This window comes from Narcine bancroftii, unplaced genomic scaffold (genome assembly GCF_036971445.1).
Source record: "Narcine bancroftii isolate sNarBan1 unplaced genomic scaffold, sNarBan1.hap1 Scaffold_296, whole genome shotgun sequence".
Classification (NCBI taxonomy): domain Eukaryota; kingdom Metazoa; phylum Chordata; class Chondrichthyes; order Torpediniformes; family Narcinidae; genus Narcine; species Narcine bancroftii.
In genome coordinates, this window is record NW_027212032.1 from 168423 (window position 1) to 184602 (window position 16180).

The 16180-nt window shown below is 48.8% G+C and overlaps 1 protein-coding gene and 1 long non-coding RNA gene across 6 annotated transcripts in view; one reads left to right on the forward strand and one right to left on the reverse strand.

The window, feature by feature from the left end:
• tmbim1a (transmembrane BAX inhibitor motif containing 1a) overlaps positions 1–16180 on the reverse strand; it is a 51687-nt gene that overhangs the window by 5813 nt on the left and 29694 nt on the right. For all 5 annotated transcript variants that reach the window (XM_069913019.1, XM_069913015.1, XM_069913017.1 and 2 more), the window contains 7 exons: positions 15465–15878; positions 11240–11340; positions 10690–10754; positions 9749–9802; positions 4108–4158; positions 3313–3352; positions 2738–2775 (listed from right to left, as the gene is read on the reverse strand). In XM_069913019.1, the coding sequence (XP_069769120.1) occupies positions 2738–2775; positions 3313–3352; positions 4108–4158; positions 9749–9802; positions 10690–10754; positions 11240–11340; positions 15465–15831 (716 nt within the window). In that variant the 5' untranslated portion in view covers positions 15832–15878. The remainder of the gene's footprint in view (positions 1–2737; positions 2776–3312; positions 3353–4107; positions 4159–9748; positions 9803–10689; positions 10755–11239; positions 11341–15464; positions 15879–16180) is intronic.
• LOC138750893 (uncharacterized) lies at positions 1684–12273 on the forward strand. Its single transcript, XR_011349575.1, has 3 exons — positions 1684–1951; positions 2704–2842; positions 12085–12273. It is a non-coding gene; the product is annotated as an uncharacterized lncRNA (long non-coding RNA).

Below are 16180 nucleotides of genomic sequence, written 5' to 3' on the forward strand. Positions count from 1 at the left end.
AATTCAGTCACATCGCAGTTAAAGCAATCAATTATCTTGAATCAACACCATCCCTGTTTAAACCAAGTACATCAAAACTAAATCAATTCAAAACATTAATCGCAAGACAACTTTACATCTGCCTTAAAATACCCATATCCCCATCGAGAATGCAGTGTACCCCTGAGGTGCCTGATGCTCCCGTTACCCCTCGATGGTCCCCGTGATCACTTCAGGTTCCTATTCTAAGGGCACCTGGCCTCGAATACATTTCCCATTTGCGGACGATGTTGAAGGTTTGGGAGGTGTAGTTCAGTATACTGAGTGAGTCTGCAGTGCATTATATCAACTGTACCAGCATCGGGAATTGGGTATTAAGGGCAGTGAATCAAGTGGGATGATTTATTCAACATCATTTTTAAATCATACACATCATTCTGACAGAAGAACCCAGTTCAGCTCATGGAGACTATTTTGTCTCACTGACCTGCCTCACTAATGTTCCCTGGAACTTTTTCTTCCCACATTCCCACCGGTAGGCTGGACAGCTAGCACATTTTTCCCAGCAAACACCAGAGGACATCTGTTTAAGGTGAGGGGAGGAAGGTTTAGGGGAGGAAGGTTTATGGGAGACATCAGGGGTAAGAGTTTTTTTTTTTAAACACAGGGAGTGATGGGTGCCTGGAATGCATTGCCGGGAGCGGTGATGAAGGCTGATATAATTGGGCATTTAAAAGGCTCTTAGACTTGTTCGTGGATGCAAGAAAAAGAGGGTTGTGGGTGTGAGCGAGGGAAGGGTTAGGTTGTTGTGGAGTAGGTTTACATAGGTTAGCACAATATCATGGGCTGAAGGGCCTGTCCTGTGCTGAATGTTCTATATTCTATATGGAGGTGACTCAGTCACCACAGGATACCCCATCCCTGATCTGATGCAGAGGCTGGAATGTAGTTGGCCCAGTTGAGTTTCTGATCAATGATACTCCAGTAGGGTAGACCACAATGGTAATGTCATCAAATGTCAAGCGTGCTTAGATAAACCTGCTTGTTGAGGTGATCTAATATAATGGGATGGTGATCATCTGGATAACATGGTGACAAAGGCAAATGCGACGCTGGCGTTCATTTCAAGGGGAATAGAATGTAAGAGCAGGGATGTGATGTTGAGGCTCTATAAGGCCCTGGGGAGACCCCACGTGGAGGATTGTGAGCAGTTTTGGGCTCCTCATTTATGAAAGGATGTGTTGACATTGGAGAGGGTTCAGAGGAGGTTCACAAGGATGATTCCGGGAATGGAAGGGTTATCATACGAGGAGCGTTTGGCAGCTCAGAATCTGAATCTATTGTCATAAACAAGTCACGACTTATGGTGTTTTGCAACATACATACTATGACCATCTTACAACATTACTTCAAAAAAATTAAAATTAACAGTGCACGAAAAGTCAGGCAGTGTCTGTGGTCCATCGATCATTCAGGAATCTGATGGCAGTGGGGAAGAAGCTGTCCTTGTGCCATTGAGAGGCTCCTGTACCTTTTTTCCCGATGGTAGCAGAGTGAAGAGGGCATGGGCTGGGTGGTGGGTCTTTGAGGATAGAGGCTGCTTTTTAGACGTCCTCGATGGAGTGGAGTCTGGTGCCTGTGATGTCACAGACCAAGTTAACAACCCTCTAGAATTTATTCTTGTCCTGAGAGTTGGCACCTCCATACCAGGTAGTGATGCATCAAGCCAGAATGCTCTCCACAGGACACCTGTAGAAGTTTTCGAGAGTCTTCGGTGACATAACGAATCTCCTCAAACACCTCACAAAACATAGCCGCTGGCAAGCCTTCTTCGTGACTGCATCAACATGGAGACCCCAGGACATATCTATCCTCAGAGACATTGACACCCAAGTATTTGAAGTTCTTGACCCTCTCCACGACTGAGCCATTGATGAAAACTGGGTCGTGTTTTGCTGACATTGAGCGCAAGGTTGTTGCCGTTTCACCATTCAACGAGCTGATCCATATCCCTCCTATACACTTCCCCATTGCAGTTTGTTATTCTGCCGACAACTGTGGCGTCATCAGTAAACTCTTGGAATTTAGGAGAACGAGGGGGAGATCACATTGAAACTTTGAATGGTGGGAAAGTCTAGGTCAAGAGGGCACAACTTCAGGATTGAAGGGTGCCCACTTAGAACAGAGATACGGAGGAATTTCTTCAGCCAGAGGGTGGTAAATCTGTAGAATTTGTTACCACAGGCGGTTCTGAAGGCCGGGTCATTGGGTATTTTTAAGGCAGCGACGGATAGGTTCTTGATTAGCCAGGGCATCAAAGGTTATGGGGAGAAGGTTGGGCAGTGGGGAAATGCATCAAATGGTGGGGCAGACTTGATGGGCCTATTTCTGCTCCAATGTGTTATGGTCTGATTAGAATTGAGCAAGATGCAACTTGATTCATGGAAGACAAGTGAGTGCTTTGAGAATGTGGATTTCATGATGAGGGCACGGGTCCAGGGAATGTTATTGAGAGGAACTAAACACTGCTGGTCGGACAGAAGGCAAAGAGGAACAGATCCTTCAGAGACAGACAGACTCACTGGAAGGGATCGTGAGCCAAGCGATTCACAGTCTTTACCTGTGATATCTAAATATCATAATTTTCCTGAGTTTATTGAATACACTAAACGAGACGTTATATGTAACAATCCTGCTTTCCACTGTTATCTTCCCATTGTACAGGCAACCCCAGGGGTGGATCGCACAGTGAGCATACCTTGCAATTGTCCCGGTCAAATATGACATGGCCAAGGTCTGCAAGGAAGAAAGAACAAAACATCTGATCAAGACCAGTGTCACCAAGCCTGAGCTCTTCCTCAAGGTATGGGCAAAAAAAGAGACAGGTGTCATTATAAAAGGCTGGGGAGAGAGTGGGGGTGGAGGGGGGGGTGGAAGAACAGACCACAGACAAAAGATGTTAATTGGATATAACAAGAGGAAAGGTGAGAATTGATGGGGGGGTTATTTTTTGGCTCTGTGAAAGGAGACAGAGGGAAAATGATAGAGACACAGAGCAAGACAAAAGGAGACAAGGAAAAGATGGTGGGGGGCTAATGGAAACCAGAGAAGTCAATGTTAATGCCATCCTGTTGGAGGGAGCCCAGACAGAAGATGAGGTGTTGTTCCTCCAATTTATGGTGGTCTCAGTTTGGCCGCGCAAGAGACCATGGATGGACATGTCGGCAAGTAAATGGGATGGGGGAATTGAACTGGGTGGCTACTGGGAGATCCACGTTGTTGGTGGGGGAATGGGTATTAAAAATGCAGTAAATAAATTCAAGGAATACTTACAAAAACTGAGAGGAGGATCACATTCCAGGGAAATTTCCTCCTGTGCCAAAACAAAGGACAGAAAACAAATGAACAAGGTCAGGCTTGGGACACTGGGCTGAAAGCCCTGGGTCTGCACAGAGGTTCATTAATGTTTCTAGTTCATTTTTTATTATCTCAATCTGACAGCGTTCTCCGGTTCTCGGTGTAAAACACAGACACACATCCAGACATTTCACACATGCAGACAAACAATACATATGCACAGTATGGTTGAATAAATAGTAGAGTCTCAGATGGTCAGTGCGAGCGGTTCCTTTGGGTCGTTGTCACTGCCCATGGGAAGAAGCTGTTCCTCAGCCTGGTGGTGCTGGCTTTGATCCTCCTGGATCTCTTCCCCAATGGGAGCAGCTGAAAGATGCTCTGTGCAGGGTGATTATGCGCACCCGCTTCAAACAATGATCTGGTGGATCACATCAATGGAGGGTGGGAAGACCCCAGTGATCCTCTCTGCTGCACTCATGGTCTTGTGGATTGACCACCAATCCATTTCTCTGCAGCAACCGTACCACACCGTGATGCAGCCGGTCAGGAAAATCTCGATTGAGCCCCTGTAGAACCTGCTCCAAGTTCTCCCACTTTTGTGGGGACTGTGGGTATGTGATGGAGAAGAGGGGACTTCTGGACTCAGACACAGAAGGCTCTGGTCACTGTACAATATCCCAAAGGATGTCTGCATTGGAAGGGGAGTTGAAGAGCTGGGATTTGACCTTTTATGTTGGATTCTGGAAGACAGAGGTCTGTGGAGCCACTCACCTGGGCCCCTCGCAGCAGACCAGGACAATATAGATCACCACAAACACAGCACTGCAAAGATCAAATCACAGTCAGTATCACAGAACTCCTGAGGTGTCGGCAGTTAGATTCGTCCCCTTCCCTCATCCTCCCAGCCTGAACCCTGTAAAACTCCCAGACTGGGAAACATCCCGAACTGTTGCACAGGAAGGCAGATACTGCCCGATCCCAGGTTGGGTCTGAGAGCCGCCTATAACCCTTCCACTAAAGTGGTTCAGGGATAGCGCTGCTGCCTCACCGTCGCCGCTCCAGGGACCGGGTTCGATGCCCACCTCCCGCGCTGACCACACAGAGTTTGCACGTTCTCCCTGCGAGCCCAAGGGGTTTCTTGGGGGGGGGGAGGGCTCCAGTTTCCTCCCACATCCCACACTTGTTAGGAGGGTCATTTGGCTGCTGTGAATAGTGGAGGGTGAGGGGTAGATTCTGGGGGAGTTGGTGGGAACGAGATGAGAATACAGAGAAACATTGGGGAATGAGATTGGCCTGAGAACTGATATGGGGAGGGGGCGGGGGGGGGGTGCTGAATGGTATGGGAATATGAAGCATTCATGAGGGATATTAGCAATCTGGTTGGGAAGGTGTAGAGCAGGTATAGGCAACAAGCCACAAATGAGGTACTAAAAGAGTAGAGAAAATGTTGGAGAATACTAAAGAAGGAAATCAGGAAGGCAAAAAGAAGACTTGAGGTTGCTTTGGCAAATAATGTGAAGGTAAATCCGACGGGTTTCTATAGGGGAGATCTTGAACAGTTTTTTTGCATCATTAGTTCGTCAGGAAACTGGGATAAGTGCATATATGTGGACGATACAAAATTAGGGGGAGTTGTAGATAGCGGGGATGGTTTTCGGGGACTGCAGAAAGATTTGGACTGTTTAGAAGAGTGGGCTGAAAGGTGGCAGATGAAGTTTAATTTAGATAAGTGTGAAGTTCTTCATTTTGGGAAGAATAATCAAAACAGGACGTATGCATTGAAGGGGAGAGCATTGAGGAATGAAGAAGAACAGGGAGATCTTGTTCTTTGAAAGATAGGGTGGTAAAGAAGGCTTTTGGTAGGCTCTCCTTTATAAATCAAAGCATAGAATATAGGAGCTGGGAGGTGATGTTGAGACTATTTAAGGCATTGGTGAGGCCAAGTTTGGAATATTGTGTGCAGATCTGTTCTCCAAATTATAGGAAGGATATCAATAAGGTAGAGAGGGTGCAGAGAAGATTTACTAAAATGTTGCCTGGATTGCAGTAACTAGAATACAAAGAAAGATTGATTAGACTGGGTCTTTATTCATTGGAGCGTAGAGGTTGAGGGGGGATTTGAGAGAGGTGTTTAAAATTATGAGGGGAATAGATAGATGTGAATAGCTCTTCCCCTTGAGGGTAGGAGAGATTGAAATGAGAGGTCATGAGTTAAGGGTTAGGGGGCAAAGGTTTAGAAGTAACATGAGAGGGAATTTCTTCACTCAAACAGTGGTGGCTGAGTGGAATGACCTGGAAGAGGTGGTTGCAGCAGGGTCAATTTTGTCATTTAAGAGAGGGTTGGATGAGTACATGGATGTGAGGAGGTTGGAGGGTTATGGAGAGGGAGCAGGTAGGTGAGACTAGCGGAGTTCACTTAAATCGGTGCGGATTAGAGAGCCCATAATTTTGTTTCCGTACTGTAATTGTTATATGGTTATATACAAGGAATGATGGGAAACAAGTGTCATGTGTCATGAAACATATAGAGATTAACAAGGAGGAGATGCTTGCTGCCTTACAGCGAATAAAGGACAAATAATCCCCCGGGCCTGACATGATATTCCTTCAGACCTTGAGGGAGATTAATGTGGAAATTGCAGGGGGCCTAGCAGAAATATTCAAAAGTCCTTAACTACGGGTGAGGTGCTGGAGAATTGGAGGGAAGCTCATGTTGTTCTGTTGTTTAAAAAAAAAAACAGGAAATTTCAGGCCAGTGAGCCTGACGTAGGTAGTGGGTAAATTACTGGAGGGTGTTCTGAGAGATCGGGTATACAAGTATTTGGACAGCCAAGGGCTGATTGAGGACAGTCAGCATGACTTCATGCATGGTAGGTCATGTTTAACTAATCTTATAGACTTTTTTTGAGGAGGTTACCAAGAAAGTGTGGATATTGTCTACATGGACTTTAGTAAGGCCTTTGACAAGGTCCCACATGGGAGATTAGTTCAGAAGGTTCAGACACTAGGTATCCATGGGGAAGTAGTAAACTGGATTTGAAATTGGCTGAATGGGAGAAGACAGAGTGGAGGCCTGTGATTAGTGGTGCTTCAGTGATCCATGCTGGGACCATTGTTGTTTGTTGTCTGTATCAATGATCTGGATGACAATGTGGGAAACTGGATCAGCAAGTTTGCAGATGACACTAAGATTGGAGACTTTGTGGACAGTGAGGAAGGTTTTCAAAGTTTGCAGAGGGATATGGATCAACCGTGAGAGTGGACCAGAAAATGGCAGATGGAATTTAATTCAGACAAGTGTGAGGTGTTGCATTTGGAAGGACAAACCAAGGTAAGACATACCTAGTAAATGGTCGGGCAATGAGGAGTATAGTAGAACAGAAGGATCTGGGAATAAGATACATAATTCCCTGAAAGTGGTGTCACAGGTGGACAGGGTTGTAAAGAAAGCTTTTGGCATCTTGGCCTTCATAAATTGAGGATAGGAGTTGGGATGTTATGGTGAGGTTGTATAAGACATTGGTGAGGCCAAATTTGGAGTATTGTTTGCAGTTCTGGTCACCTAACTACAGGAAGGATATCAATAAGATTGAGAGAGTGTAGAGACGATTTACTAGGGTGTTGCTGGGTCTTCAGGAGTTGAGTTACAGGGAAAGATTAAACAGGTTGGGACTTTATTCCTTCGAGCGAAGAAGAATGAAGGGAGATTGGAAATGGATTTACAAAATTATGAGGGGAATAGACAGAGTGGATGTGAGTTGGCTCTTTCCACAGATTGGGGGCGATTAATATGAGAGGACATGGCTTTAGGGTGAAATGGGAAAGGTTTAGGGGAATATTAGGGGAACTTCTTCACTCAGAGAGTGGTGGGAGAGTGGAAGGTGCTGCCATCTGATGTGTTAAATGTGAGCCCACTCTTTAGGTTTTAAGAATAAATTTAATAGAAACATGGATGGGGAAGGTCTGGATGGTTATAGAATGGGTGCAGGTCAATGGGACAAGAGGAATGATGTTTTGCCACAGACTAGAGGGGCTAAATGGCCTGTTTTCTATCCTGTAGTTTTCTATGGTTCTATTGTAAGGTCCCTGTGCAGAGGGAGCAGGCCAAACCAAAGTTGGGTGCAGGATCAGGCTTTATACTGTTGGTTGGGGGGGTGGGGGTGCAGAGAGATGGTGTAGAGGAGCTTCACTGGGCCGATTCTGGAGATGGGGTGGGGGTGCAGAGAGATGGTGTAGAGGAGCTTCACTGGGCCGATTCTGGAGATGGGGTGGGGGTGCAGAGAGATGGTGTAGAGGAGCTTCACTGGGTCGATTCTGGAGATGGGGTGGGGATGCAGAGAGATGGTGCAGAGGAGCTTCACTGGGTTGATTCTGGAGGTGGGGGTGGGGGTGCAGAGAGATGGTGTAGAGGAGCTTCACTGGGTCGATTCTGGAAATGTGGGGGGATGCAGAGAGAAGGAGTAGAGGAGCTTCACTGGTTTGATTCTGGAGATGGGGTGGGGGTGCAGAGAGATGGAGTAGAGGAGCTTCACTGGGTTGATTCTGGAGATGGGTTGGGGTGCAGAGAGATGGTGTAGAGGAGCTTCACTGGTTTTATTCTGGAGATGGGGTGGGGGTGCAGAGAGATGGTGTAGAGGAGCGTCACTGGTTTGATTCTGGAGATGGGGTGGGGGTGCAGAGAGATGGTGTAGAGGAGCTTCACTGGGTCGATGCTGGAGATGTGGGGGGATGCAGAGAGATGGAGTAGAGGAGCTTCACTGGTTTGATTCTGGAGATGGGGTGGGGGTGCAGAGAGATGGTGTAGAGGAGCTTCACTGGTTTGATTCTGGAGATGGGGTGGGGGTGCAGAGAGATGGAGTAGAGGAGCTTCACTGGGTCGATTCTGGTGGTGGGGGTGGGGTTAGCTGATGAGGAGAGATTCAGATTGAGAATGTACTTGCTGGAATTCAGAAAAATGAGAGTGGATATTACATTTCATGAAAGAAAGCACAGAAGTAATATGGTGGATATTTAGGGACAGCTTGCACAGGGTTCAGGGTAGGTTTGTTCCACTGACATAGGGAAAGATGGTAGGAAAAGGGAACCTCGGTTGCAAAAATAGCTGAGGAAGAAGAAAGCAGACATTAGACTGAGGAGCAAAAAACAGGAGGGGTTCATGAGAAGTATATGGTAGCCAAGAAGGAATTTAAGAAAAGACTTAGGAGATCTCAAATGGGGACAATGAGAAGCCCTTGGCTGTAGGATTAAGGAGAATCCCAGGGCATTCTATGTGTTCGTGAAGAACAGAAGGATGTTGAGAATGAAGGTGGGAACGTTAAAGGATAAAGGAGGAAACGTGCCTGGAGACGGAGGAGGTTGGGGAGGTTCTAAATGAATACTTTGCATCAGTATTAACAAGATCAGGGTGTGATCAGAATAGAACAGGCCTGTGGGCTGGACAATGTTAAGACTAAGGAAGTGGAAGTGTTGGATCTTGTCAAAAACATCCCCGGGGGCGGATGTGATAGACCCCAGGCTACCGTGGGAAGAGAGAGAAGAGATAGCTGGGGCAGTAGCTATGATATTTGAATCCTCTTTGGCCACAGGGGAGGTGTTGGAGGATTGAAGATCGGCAAATGTGGTCCCCTTGTTTAAAAAAGATAACTGGTGAGTCTTACGTCAGTGGTGTGTAAACTAATGGGGAGGATTCTTAAGGACAGGATCTATGAGCATATGGAGAAGTCTGGTCTACTCAAGGACAGTCAGCATGGCTTTGACTCGTGCCTCACGAGTCTAATTGAGTTTTTTGAGGAGTTAACAAAAGAAATTGATGAGGGTAGGATGGTAGATGTGGTCTACATGGATTTTAGGAAGGCATTTGACAAGGTCCCTCATGAGCAATTCGATCAGAAAGTCATGAGTCACGGGATCAGTGGAACCTTGGCTGTGTGGATTAAAAAAAAAATTAGTTTGCAGGTAGAAAGCAGAGAGTAATAGTGGAAGTGAAATATACTGTCTGGAGGTCTGTGACTACTGGAGTGGTGTAAGGAACTGTTCTGGGACCCCCTGCTCTTTGTAATGGGAAGGGGCAGGTAGCGGCAGGCAGGAGAGGGTCAGGTAGGGAGGCCAAAGTGAACAGAAGGTCCATGTTTAGGAGATCTGGCCAAGACTAGAATCATTCGCCTTCAACCCCCCAGGAGTCATTGATAAATCCAGTCAGGAAATTCAGGAGGAGTTTCTTTGCCTGGTTCACCGACGGGATTGACAGAGGGTTTCCAGAGAGACCCAGGGGGAGTCGGTGGTGAGGGGAGAGAAGGTTGGCACTGAGCAAGAGGTAGAAGGATGCTGCAGAGGAGCCGAAAGGCCTGGGCAGCACATGGCAGTAATATAGTGACTACGAGAGGGCGGCACTGAGCTGCGTTTCACTACTTACTACGCTGCCCAGTACACCGCTGAGTTCTTCTGAACAAAACTCTGGACAGGTTCACTGTTGGATAGAAACAGATGTCATAGAACAAATGGTAAATACACCCTCGCATATTGGATGGCAAAACACATCGAGGCTACAAACCCACCCCAACCCCTCGCACTATACCGTGGGTTAGGTTTTACAAAGTAGGGGACAAAGTTTATAGAGCGCACACTCTTGAACTATGTTTTACCACCACTGGGACTGCGTTTATTGAGCGCACTGGGACTGCGTTTTACCACCACTGGTATTACATGTGAAATACAATACAGATCAGGACCAGAAACCCTGACTGCGTTCTCTACTTGCCAGATTCCAGCACTGTACCTTTGCCCCCACTTACCACCCTCTCCCGCCATCTCCCTCTCCACCCTGTGACACTCATCTCCCTCCACCTGACCCCATTTTTCCCCTGCCCCTCTCTCCCTTTGTCTGACACCTGACAATCAACTTCCTGTCTCCACAGTCCGCCCCCTTGCCCTTCCCATCCGTCTCTCATCCTTCATCCCTCCCTGGTTCCCTCATCTCCTTCTGACCCCTGTCCAACCCCCTCCCACCCTGTTCCCATTACACCAGCCATCTCCCCTCCACACTCTCCATCATGATGAAGTGGTCCGTCCGATCTGAAATGTCAACCGATCTTTCCCTCCCGCAGATGCTACTCGACCTACTGAATTCTTCCAGCAGATTCCAGCATCTACTGTCTCCCATGTGTCTCCAGTAGGATTCATCAGACACAGGACCAGGGCAGTGCATCACAAGTATTGGGACTATATTTCGTTAGGACGCAGGCCAGAATTCCACCTCATAACCGTCAGGATCACATTTGTTCAGCACACTGACTGGGTCTGTGAGAAAGAGAGAGGCAGAAGGGGAGGGAAAGGGGCCGAAGTGCAACAACTCACCTGAAGGTGAAGATGGCCACAATCCCAAAGGTCACAAACAGCTGGGCAGTGAGGATCATGTACACCTGTAGGCCAAAGAAAAGAAAGTAGGCAGGGAGATGTGGGTGGGGAGGGAGATAGGGGGTGGGAGGGGAGAGGGGAAGGGAGAGAGTGGGTTGGGAGAAAAGGTGAGGGACGGGGAGATAGGAAGGTCAAAGGGAAGTGGGTCCAAGGGGAAGAGGTGGGGATGTGATGGAGATGGGGAAGTAGGAAGAAGGTCAGTGAGAGATAGGGTATGATACCAGGTGGGAAGATAATGAACGGGGGGGAATGGTCATACAGGGGGACAGGGGCATGAAGGGGAGGAGTGGGAAGGGAAAGGTGGGCCAAGGGAGGGAGATGGAAGGAGTAAGGGCGTTGGTATTAGCAGGCCAAAGTGTCCATTTCTATTTCAACCACCTATCTCACTCCCCTCCCAATGCACCCACCCCTTCACCACCATCTCAATGTCCAGCACAGCTCCCCTCCCCCCTTTCCCCTCAGAGACAGACAATGTCTCCCCGGCTCCTACCTTCCGGATGAAGGCATGCCGAACCTTCCTGTCATCCCAGGAGCTGGACGTGAAGCCCTCATTACCGGCCTCTGGGTTCGGCGTCGAGCTGCCATAGGGCCCTGCAGTGGGGGTAGGGGAGGAGAATGTTGGAGAGGTCAGTGCCAGATGAGACCCACAGGTCGTTCCAGTCCAGCCCCTCACTCCCGCAGGGACCACTCTCACTCCCCACTGCCTGCAGGGAGCCAAACCCCCCTCTCATCCCTCCCACAGGAAGCCACCCCCCTCTACCTCTCCCATAGGGACCCCCCATCCCCCCACTCTCCAATCTCTGTTTACCCCCTCCCACAGGGACCTCCCTCTCCCACATGCCCCCCAACTCCTCCTATAGGGACCATCCCAACCTCCTTTTCTCCTTTGCAAAGAACCACTCCCAATCCCCTGTCTCACAGGGACCGTCCCAAACTCCACACCTCCTTCCCACAGGGACCCCCCCCAACTCCAATTCCCACACCTCCATCTCCCTTCTCCTCCCCCTCCATCTCCTCCTCTCCATCTCCTCCTCTCTCAGCCCAGTCTCATACATGCTCCCACCCCAACCATGGGGCAAGATTTAACCCCACATATCTGTTTTTACCACTTCTCATGCAAGGTTGTGGCCCTGAAATATTGACTCTGATCCAACATCCCCAGACTCCACCTGGTGGGGCGGGTATTTCAGGTACAAATTGTTGACATTTTGGGCCATAATGGTTCACAGGTGTGTCTACCTGCAGAAAAATGTGATCCAACTGGCCGGGGCAGCTCCCTGCCCTCCAGTGAGTCACTGCATAATATTCCTCTGCTTTCATTTTCTGCCTTTGCAGGCTCCTCCTTCATCGGAATGGTCAGCCAGACTCCCGTGTCAGGCTTCAAGCAACAGTAGGGCAGGAGCTCAGTGGAAGAGAATAAAAGATGAGGGACTGTGGGAGACTTGGGTGAGAGTGCTAGAGATGGAGGGAGTGAGAGGGGGAGATGGAGGGAGTGGGATGCAGATGGAGAGATGAAATGAGAATGGGAGATGGAGGGAGAGATTTGGAGATGGAGGGAGAGAGAGTGGGAGATGGAGGGAGAGGGGGAGATGGAGGGAGGGAGAGGGGGAGATGGAGGGAGGGAGAGGGGGAGATGGAGGGAGGGAGAGGGGGAGCTGGAGGGAGAGGGGGAGCTGGAGGGAGAGGGGGAGCTGGAGGGAGAGGGGGAGCTGGAGGGAGAGGGGGAGCTGGAGGGAGAGGGGGAGCTGGAGGGAGAGGGGGAGCTGGAGGGAGAGGGGGAGCTGGAGGGAGAGGGGGAGCTGGAGGGAGAGGGGGAGCTGGAGGGAGAGGGGTAGCTGGAGGGAGAGGGGTAGCTGGAGGGAGAGGGATAGCCGGAGGGAGAGAGGGATCTGGACGGAGAGTGGGAGATGGAGGGAGAGTGGGAGATGGAGGGAGAGAGCGGAAGAGAGCAGGAGAGAGATAAAGGGAGAGAGAGAATCTGAGGGAGAGAGAATAGAATGGGAGAGGCGAGGAGGAGGCAGAAAAAGTTGGAAAGAAAGAGAAGGGAAAAAAAGAGAGAGAGAATGGGGGGGCCAGGGGGAGAGGGATTAAACAGAGCCTGTTACTGCCAGGTTCAGAATAAACAGAGTTGATGTCATGGAATGTAAAATGCAGGGACGATTCATCCTCAGCTGAAGAGTCTACAACCAGAGGCCAAGGATAGATATAGGGATGCAATTCTACCTCCAGAGGGTGGGGATGCTTGGAATTGTCTACCTAAGAGGGCTGAGATGGCACCTGCCTCCATTTTGTTCATACCTTAGTGAAGGGCTCAAGCGCGAAATGCTGGTTTATTTTTATCTTTGTCATATAAAGTCCACTGTTTGAACTGCCGAGTATCACCCAGTTTTGTCATTTTACTGCTCGGGACAGTCAACATGGCTTTGTGTGTGGTAGATCATGTTTAATCATTCTTGTAAAGTTTTTCAAGGTTACCAGGAAATTTTAAGGAAAGCCTGTGGTTGTTGTCTACATGGACTTTAGAAAGGACTTTAACAAGGTCCTACATGGGAGGTTAGTCAGGAAGGTTCAGACGCTGGGTATTCATGGTGAAGTAGTGAACTGGATTCGACAATGGCTGGACAGGAGAAGCCAGGAAGTAGTGGCGGATGATGGTTCTCAGACTGGAGGCCTGTGGCTAGTGGTGCCTCAGGGATCAGGGCTGGGACCATTGTTGTTTGTCATTTAAATCAATGATCTGGATGATAATGTGGGAAATTGGTTCAGCAAGTTTGCAGATAACACTAAGATTGAAGGTGTTGTGAACAAAGAGGAAAGCTTTCAAAGGGGATTTATCTGGACCGGCTGCAAAATGGCAGATGGAATTTAATGCAGACAAATGTGAGGTGTTGCATTTTGCAAACCAAGAAAGGACGTACATGATAAAGGGAAGGGTGCTGAGGAGTGCAGAGGAGCAGAGCGATTTGGGAATACAGATAAATAATTCCCTGATTATGGAGTTACAGGTGGATAGGGTTGTAAAAAGAGTTTTTGTCATCTTGGCCTTCATAATTCAAAGTATGGAGTCCAGGAGTTGGGATGTTATGGTGAAGTTGTAGAAGACTTTGGTGAGGCCAAATTTGGAGGATTGTGTGGAGTTTTGGTCACCAAACTACAGGAAAGGTATCAATAAGATGGAAAGAATGCAGAGAAGATTTACTAGGATGTTGCCTGGATTTCAGGAACTGAGTTACAGGGAAAGGTTAAACAGGTTGGGACTTTATTCCCTGGAGTGTAGAACAGTGAGGGGAGATTTGATCGAGGTATTTAAAATTATGAAGGGGATTAGACAGAGTAAATGCAGGTCGGCCTTTTCTACTTTTTAAAGGGAACATTACGGGGAACTTTTTCCACAAGTGGTGGGACTGTAGAACGAGTTGCCAGCTGAATTGATAAATGCAGGCTTGATTCTGACATTTAAGAAAAATTTGTACAGATACATAGATGGGAGGGGAATGGAGGGACATGGACTGGGTGTAGGTCGGTGGGACTAGGCACAAACAAGAAGGGCGGAAGGGTCTATTTTTGTGCTGTAATATTCTATGGCTTTAATGTCTCATGAAGCAAGGGGGACTGAGCTAGGCCTTTCCTCTTGAGAACGGCGAAGGGTGAGGGGTGTAAAAGATCTGGAAGATGTAAAAGACCCTATCTAGATAGATAGGGTGGACAGGCAGCACCTTTTCCCAGCGCAACAGTGGCCAATACTGGAGGACATCTGTTTAAGGTGAGGGGAGGAAAGTTGAGAGGGGACCTCTTTGTCACAGAGAGTGGTGGCTGCCTGGAATGTGTTGCCAGGAGTGGTGGTGGAGGCTGGTACAATAGGGACATTCAAAAGACACCATGGATGTAAGAAAAATAGTGGGTAATGCGTGTGAGGGAGGGAAGTTAAGTAGGTTTCCATAGGTTGATCAACACCATGGATCAAAGGACCTGCGCTCTGCTGGAGTTTTAGATGTTCTAACGATCTGTCTCTGTAACTCTGCACTAGGTTTTTAACTGGACTATGTAGTCGTTTGACAAACTAAAGCGTTCACAAAATTAATTTCTTCGGTCTACCTTGGTCTGTGACAGTAAACATAGCTTGTACCCTCCATCCTAAAACAATGAGAGAATCGCGAAAGTCTGCAGATACTGTGATTGTAGTGAAAACACCCAAAAATGCATGAGGAACTCAGCCGGTCTTTTCAGTGTCCATAGGAGAGAAAGATATATTGCCAACGTTTCAGGCCTGAGCCCTTCTTCCAGGAATAAGCAGAAGTCCTAAACCAACATACTGTGGTCCATCATGTCACACAGCCCCCCCTCTTTCGCGCATCTCCCCTATCTCATGATGGAGACATCACTAACAGAACCCTTCGCCATGTCTCCCCATCCAACACATCTCCCCCCCATGACTCCCCACCTGCATACTTCTCCCCCTCCCAATGTCTCCTCTTTCCCACCCATCTCTCCCCACATCCCTCCCCCTTCCCCCGCACATCTCACCCCCCTCCCCATGTCCCTCCCTCCCCCACATCCCTCCCTTTCCCCATGTCTCCCTTGCATCCTCCCCCTCCCCCAAGTCTCCTCCCTCTCACACATCTCTCTCTCTTTCCCCACATCTCCCACCTCCTGCTCATCTCTCCCCTCTCCCCTGCGACAGAGACTTCACCACTCCCAAGCCTCGGCACACTCACCTGTGCTGCTCCCTGGCCAGGACGGATTCAGAGGCTCAGAGGGCAGTATGGGGGGGACCATTGAGGGGAAGGTGGGTGGATAGCCAGTGTTCTCCCTTGGAGGGAAAGGGGGGTTCTCCCCAGGGGGGTAAGGGGAGCTCCCCCCAGGGGGGTAAGGGGAGCTCACCCCAGGGGGGTAAGGGGAGCTCCCCCCAGGGGCGTAAGAGGAGCTCCCCCCAGGGGCGTAAGGAGAGCTCACCCCAGGAGGATAACCAGGACTATGTCCTGGGGGGTATGGTCCTGCCATAGGGTATCCCGCCCTGTGTGAGGGAGGGTACAAGGGGTTGATGGATTCTTCATAGGTGGGAGGGGCACTGGGTGTAGACATCCTGCTCCAGACGTCGGCTTCTGCTCCAGACGTCAAGCAAAACAAGCCTGGAAAACAAATAAAACATACATTGTTGGAATGGCCCAGTGTAGGAGAGGAGAGTTAGAGGCTTCAGTGAGCAGAAGGTAAGGTCACGCAAGATCTTTTACTAATAACCCAGAGTAGGTTGCGGAGATGTCAGCTGGGGTAGTGGGATGCTCCGATCGCAAGATATGGGAAATCTTGGACAGCACAATTATTCCTGATGACTGCACCTGCAAGAGGTGCATCCAGTTGCAGCTCCATACAATCAGTGTATGGATGAACTCGGGGATCATTCAAGAGACAGTGGCAGTGATAGAAGTTGTAG